General features: G+C 32.3%; 1 protein-coding gene across 1 annotated transcript; it reads left to right on the forward strand.

The window, feature by feature from the left end:
• Positions 1–2,897: 2,897 nt before the first annotated feature.
• LOC110923424 (protein trichome birefringence-like 2) lies at positions 2,898–6,327 on the forward strand. The gene is made up of 5 exons (XM_022167519.2): positions 2,898–3,891; positions 4,643–4,835; positions 5,267–5,457; positions 5,564–5,722; positions 5,828–6,327. Exons 1-5 carry the CDS (start codon positions 3,107–3,109, stop codon positions 6,174–6,176), a joined length of 1,677 nt encoding a protein of 558 aa, XP_022023211.1. The 5' UTR covers positions 2,898–3,106; the 3' UTR covers positions 6,177–6,327.
• Positions 6,328–7,216: the final 889 nt, after the last annotated feature.

Raw genomic sequence — 7,216 nt, forward strand, 5'->3', positions numbered from 1 at the left:
CATGCCGGCAGCTGCCTGTCACTCCCCCATTGGTCCATTTAATTCACGATTTTATCCCTGGATAAAAATTATGATTTCGTCCTCAGTTCAAAATTACGTTTTCCCATCGTTTTAGTTTTTTTCGTAAAAGTAGAAAACTTTTTTTTAATTGGTTGACTCGATTTAATTTTTTTCCGTGTCAAGGAGCTGCCAAACACTCGCTCATTAGTCCTGAAAAATTGCAGTTTTGCCCTGAGCCGAAAAAAGTGGTCTTATCATTATTTTAGTTTTTTTACTGACAAAATTATAGTAGTGTTTTTTTAATTGATTGAGAATTATATGGCCTATCGCTCCGCAACACCGGGGGGGGGGGGGGCATCACCTAGTTTACAACAAAAGATAAAAGATAAATCGGTACTATGTCAAAACAGAAATTGAAACGAGTTTTATATCGATCTATATGGGTTTAGATACCAATAGTGTAAGAATACCAGGAAATAAGTAAACTGCTATTTTGGTCCCTGTGGTTTGGTCACTTTTGCCACTTTAGTCCAAAACTCAAACTTTTTGCATCTGGGTCCTTGTGGTTTTAGTTTTATTGCCATTTTGGTCCAAAAATGAAATCAGGTCATATTTGTCTTATAAAATCCTGCTATTTTGTCATTTTCGGCAGGGGCAAAATGATCATTTCTTTTGTATAAATAAATATCATATTTTATAAGATAAATATGACCTAATTTGCCCTTGAGGAAAATGACAAAATTGTAGGATTTTATAAGACAAGTATGACCTGATTTAATTTTTGGACCAAAATGGCAATAAAACTGAAACCACAGGGACCCAGATGCAAAATGTTTGAGTTTGTACTAAAGTGACAAAAGTGACCAAACCTCATGGACCAAAATGGCAGTTTACTCCCAGGAAATTCTAAAACTGAATCACATCAAAACCAATAATCATAAAGTACGTACATTTTTTATATAACCCCGTTTGCATTATAATTGATAGGAGTAAATAAATTAGGGGCTGTTTGGCAACATCTGAATGGTTAAGTGCTGAACCAGTAAGAGCTCTGAACTATTAAGTGCTGAATCATTAAGAGGTCTGAACCATTAAGAGCCTATATAATGCTTAATTGTTCAGAGACAAATGTCTGACCAATTCAGATTAGAGGTCTTAACCATTCAGACTCTGTATAAATCTTAACCATTCAGAGGCAATTGTCTGAACCATTCAGACATCTGTGCGTGAAACAAACAGTCTGAACCATTAAGTGCTGAACCCGTAAGAGATCTGAACTGTTAAGAGTCTTATTAAGAGGTAAACAAACAGCCCCTTACTTTTATACCATCTATATTATAATTTTAACACATTTATTGTATCAAATTGACTTGAACATAATCTATACTATATAATAAAAGAAATCAATAAGAGGACACATGTCATTGATTGAAGCCATCTATTTTTTTTTGTTTTCTCATCTATATCTCTTACTTAATTATAATTAATATTAATTAAAAGATAATTATAAAAAAAATTTAATATAAATTTAAACAATTCGTATAGGAGATAATATAGTCTTTTGAAATATTTATTAGTTTTCAAGCTTATTTATCTTGAAACTAACAAAAAAAAGTATACTAAATATAAATTAATATAATGTAAAGAGTTAAATGTCATTTTAGTCCCTGTTGTTTGGGGCATTATATCAGTTTAGTCCAAAAGTTTTATAATACACATGGTTTGTAAAGATATAACAAGATATAACTTTTTATTGATTGGTATATAAAATTACATTTGCTCAACTCATACAATACATGAGTTTCTTAAAATTATAACTTTTCATTATTTAACACATAAAATTAAATTTACTCAACCCATACAATACACAGTGTTCGTAAAGATATAACTTTTTTATTATTTAATATATAAAATTACATTTATTCAACACATATAATAAACGAGATTTTTAAAGATATATTGTTTTATTATTTGGTATATAAAATTACATTTATTCAACATGTATAATAAACGAGTTTTTAAAGATATTTTTTTATTATTTGGTATATAAAATTACATCTATTCAACCCGTGTATTACACGGGGTTCTAACCTAGTTATATATATATTATTGACGAAGATCCTGAATAGTAATTTTAGTTTTATAATAATATATAGTTTTTTTAATCATTAATTATTTTAATAGTGTAATACGTAATTGTTATATTTGCTTTTCAGTTTTAACATATTTTTATTTTATTTTCTTTTCTTAAACCATATTTCCTCTATTACTTATTTTTAATAATTATTTTTTCCTTCAATTCATATTTTCTTTTTTAGTTAATTAGATATTTTATTAATAACTTAGATTCATTATTTTTTCTATTGACATTCCCGTATAAGTTTTGTTAAAAACAAACATGTATTTAAAATAGAATTTTTTTTTGGTATCATAAAACGGTACGATGATAAATGAACCGATTTTCTGACGGTTTGGATTTCTAAACAAGATGCTTCTTTTTCAAATAATGTTTGTTTTACCTTATCATTTGCTCCGTTTCGCCGCAACGCGCGATGTCAACAAATCTAGTTAAAATAGTTTTTTTTAACAATTTTTTTTTCATGTTACTAGATAAACGGTGAAATGTATTTTATTAAAACTCACTATTACCAAAACGATTTTTTGAAAAAAAAAACATATATCTATAACATTTTAAACTTTTAAAAGTTTATTACAGAATTTGAAATCATATATCCATTTGATCTATAACAAACTTTAAATAACAACAAAAAATAAGAGATATAGTAAAAAATCTGATATTTGAAATTCTCTAGTCTATCATTTTGATTAGAAAAACTCGGAAATCCAACGAAGTTTTTGTTCCAACGTATCTAGTCAGGGGTAACAAGGTAATTCACCCCTCTTTTTTTGCATGCAATATGCTGCAGCCTATCCCTCTTTCTGCACTCTGGAATTTGTCTCCCACAAAACTTTGTTTCATCTGATTTTATCAACAAACAAACTTCATCTTCACTCTTGTTATCTTTGAACAACTTTATTATGCTTTTTCCACAAACACAGTGATAGTGTGTGTTTGAAGACTTTGATTGAGTTCTTGTGTTCAATCATGCACCTAAAGAAAATTGTTGCAATATTATTAGATCACTTTCCAAATTGTTCATCTCCAAGAAAGAAGATAGTTTCTGGATTTGGGGTAGGTTTTGTTTCATTTTTTATTTTCTTGTTTATATTGTTTTCTAATTCTTCTTTCAAGAATTTGGATTCAGATAAACTTTTCATCCAAGGGTTTAATGTTAGTAACAACAATACTTCTTGTACAACATCATCAACTACTTATAATTCTTCCTCAAAATCAGCAGCAGTTTTGTTAGATAATTCCACACAATTAGAACAAAACACTAAAGTTTTGCTTAATGAGAGTAGGGATGCATTTCATGAATCAAATGGTTCCAATTTAGATATTAAGTTGAGGCTCTTTGGTACCCATGGAAAAGGGTTATCTAGTGATGTGAAAAATGGAAGCTTTGATGAAATTTCTGCTAAAGTTATTGACTTTAAGGATACCCATATGATAGATTTGAAGAATGAAACTTTTAGTGTAATTATTATGAACCCTAAGGGGGAAGGGGCAAATGGTCAAGAAATTGGTAATGGGAGTCTTATATCAGATGGTTTAGACCAAGGTCATGGTGAAATGTCTCAAAATCTTAGTAGCTCTTTTGAAGAATGTGATATTTTTGATGGAAGATGGGTGAAAGATGATACGAAACCGTATTATCCGGCCGGTTCGTGCCCTTTTGTTGACAAAGATGTTAACTGCCATCTTAATAGGAGGCCAGATGATGAGTTTGTTAAATGGAGGTGGCAGCCATTTGGATGTGAAATACCAAGGTGATGATCATCATTATTTCTTTAAAATGCTTAAAAACTGCAACTAATTACTGGTTTTCTATAAGTATTTCTGGTTTGGGGGGGGGGGGGGTGGGAGTATTGCCTAATTAAAGATCATTAATTGACTGTAATAGTCATTAGTTATTTCATGTTTGTTTGACTAAACAGTTTTCTTTTTTTCAAAATTTATCATTAATTTGGTTTTAATAGAATGATTATAATGTTTTCAAGTGATATATATATAGAAAAAGTATATCGTACAATATGCCTTAACGTACGTTGCGTACGCGATGGCAAAATCGCACGTTATGTTACCAAAAATGAAAATCGCATATATCAAAAAACCTTGAAATCGCATGTACAGTAACAAATTGAAATCACATGTGAAAAAAAAATTGAAAGTCGCATGTTATAAACCAAATTTCGCATGTTGATACTGAATCTTGTACGCAGCGTACGTTAAGGCATTTTGTACAATAACCGGCCTCTATATTTATAATGCCAATCTTTATTTCCGTAACACGAGTTCAAGTTCAATGGATAAAAAGTAAGCTATGTTTCAAGCTCAATATGGACAAGAAAGTATGATTTTTTTTTTCTTAGATAGTGACAATAATATTGAATCTCAAATGCCAAAGATCTACACTATATTTTGGAAATTTATAAAGTATATATTTTTGCCATAATTGGATACCACAAACAGGTGGTTTGGTTTTTCCTCACTGCATAGCTTTTCTTGTTGGTTTTCCAGTATGAATGCAACAGATTTTTTGGAAAGGCTTAGAGGGAAGAGAATGGTTTTTGTTGGAGATTCTTTAAACAGGAACATGTGGGAATCACTTGTTTGCGTACTCCGACATTCTCTCAAGAACAAAAAAAGCGTTTATGAAATATCCGGAAGGGGAGACTTCAAGAAAAGAGGAATCTATGCTTTCAGATTTGAGGCAAGTTTAGTTATACTATAACAGATTCAAATTGATATGAACCTTCAAGGGGTGGCGCAGTGGTAAGCGTCTAATTCGCCTCTAGTAGACTGCTTCCAATGGTTTCCTGCCATAACCTCTTGAAGGCCACCGACACAACACAAGCTTCAACTTACCTTATCTTATTGGTTAACACGTATTCAGATAACGGGTTATCATAGTTGTAAAAAAAGTTGGTATGGCGCTTTTTCAAAAATTCTTAGCTCCAAATTCTGTATTTAATTGTAGTTTGCTAGTATATTTTCGAAGTTTATAGTGGATGTAGATTTTTTCTTTAAAGATTTTAAATATTTCATACCAATTTGGAGGCTGAAACTTTGTGTATTTGACATTAAAATTTAAAATGCTATCGGGCTGTCTAATGAGTCAAGGAACGCTTATAATTTGTGTAGGACTACAATTGTACTGTGGATTTTGTGAGTTCTCCATTTCTAGTAAGAGAGTCGTCTTTCAAAGGTGAAAATAGCTCTTTTGAGACACTAAGATTGGATCTAATGGACCGAACGACTTCCATGTATCAAGATGCTGATATTTTGATCTTCAACACGGGACATTGGTGGACTCATGAAAAAACTTCCCGAGGGTATATATAACATAAAACTATAATCAAAATTTGATTATTTTTGACACGATAAAAAAAATAAGTTATGCGTGTAAGTGGCGTTGAACTTTTTTTGTTATATTAACAGGGAAAATTATTACCAGGAAGGCAACCGTGTTTACCCAAGACTCAAGGCTCTTGATGCATATACAAGGGCTCTTTCCACATGGGCCAAATGGGTAGATAAGAACATTGACAATCAGAAAACACAAGTTATCTTTAGAGGCTATTCACTTACTCATTTTAGGTATGTTAATATCTATTAGGAAATTTATACCAGGTTAGCATGTAAAGGATACAAGGTTTGACTAAAAAAGTCAAAGTCAGTAAGCATGTGATTCATTGTTTGCAGGGGAGGACAGTGGAATTCAGGAGGGCAGTGTCACACAGAAACCGAACCGATTTTCAATACAAGTCAGTTAACCAATTATCCATCAAAGATGCGAGCTTTTGACAACGTGTTGCGTGTGATCAAAACTCCGGTGATATTTCTCAACATTAGCAGGCTAACAGATTACAGAAAAGACGGTCACCCGTCGATATACAGAACAAAGTACAAATCCTTGCTCCTAAAGCAACAAACTTCTGCTGAGCATGCACAAGATTGCAGCCATTGGTGTTTGCCAGGCGTACCAGACACTTGGAACGAGTTGTTATATGCATCGTTATTGAAGGTTGGAAGAGGATCATGGAAGAGATGAATCCTGGCGCATAATTAGTAGAAAGTTTATGGCTTTTTTTCTGAGAGAATTAGGAGAGGTTTAGTTATTGTTAGGTGGTTAAAGTTGTATGCTAATTGAGTAGGTAGCTTGAATGGTATGATTCTATTTTGTTTTATTTATTTGTTAATAATTTATTGCATCTTTAACTAAATAGTCAACCAGATTTTGCAAAGACAAATATGCAACTAGTATATGAAATACACACAAAAGAACTAAAGAAGTGTGTTTTACAGAGGTAGTTGCTGAGGAGTAGATTACAAAAGAGACCTTTGATCATGACATACGGCTTTTTAAGTCCCTTGTCTCTATACCTGGTGTTGATAGAATGATAGTGTGGCCGACCACCCAAGAAATCTTTTTTGTGGTGGGCGTAGGGTCGACCGGTCGTGTGTCTATCGCTATGTTATAGTTTTTTTTGGTCCAGTTTAGGTCGGATCTGGTTGAGTCATATTATTTGACCTCAAGCCTAATAAAGTTGACATGTTGGTTATTTCACTTCATATTATACAAGAAAAAAAATTCCATATCTTCAATCAATTTCTTAAAAACTTTTTAACTACCAGAAACTTACCATACCAGTACCATACCATGACACCCTATGTGGTCACCTCAGCTGCTTGACACATGTACCTTTTGAGCGAAAATGCCCTTGAAAATTTTCTTTTCATGACTCCGCTCTTCACATGGCATCTAATATTTCGACGTCATTGCCTTGCAGACATGATGTTCCGGTGGAACGCATAGATTTTAAACTTTGTTTGAAAATTTGACTTTTTAAGATTAATTTTTATGAGTTTGTCGTTCACAACTGTTGGTCTCTTTGTGCGGTGCACCGCCGTATTGAAATTTGCAAAGGCGCCGAAAGACTAGATGCCACGTGAAGAAATCAATAGCCATTGGCGACAACACTCAAAGAATTTAATTATGAAAATTCAAAACGTCAGATAAAAACTTTAAATCTCATTGCGTTTTCACTCAGAGAGTATACGCATCAAGCAATTGAGGTGGGCGCATATTCG

The sequence above is a fragment of the Helianthus annuus genome, chromosome 17 (genome assembly GCF_002127325.2).
Source record: "Helianthus annuus cultivar XRQ/B chromosome 17, HanXRQr2.0-SUNRISE, whole genome shotgun sequence".
In the NCBI taxonomy this organism is placed as follows: domain Eukaryota; kingdom Viridiplantae; phylum Streptophyta; class Magnoliopsida; order Asterales; family Asteraceae; genus Helianthus; species Helianthus annuus.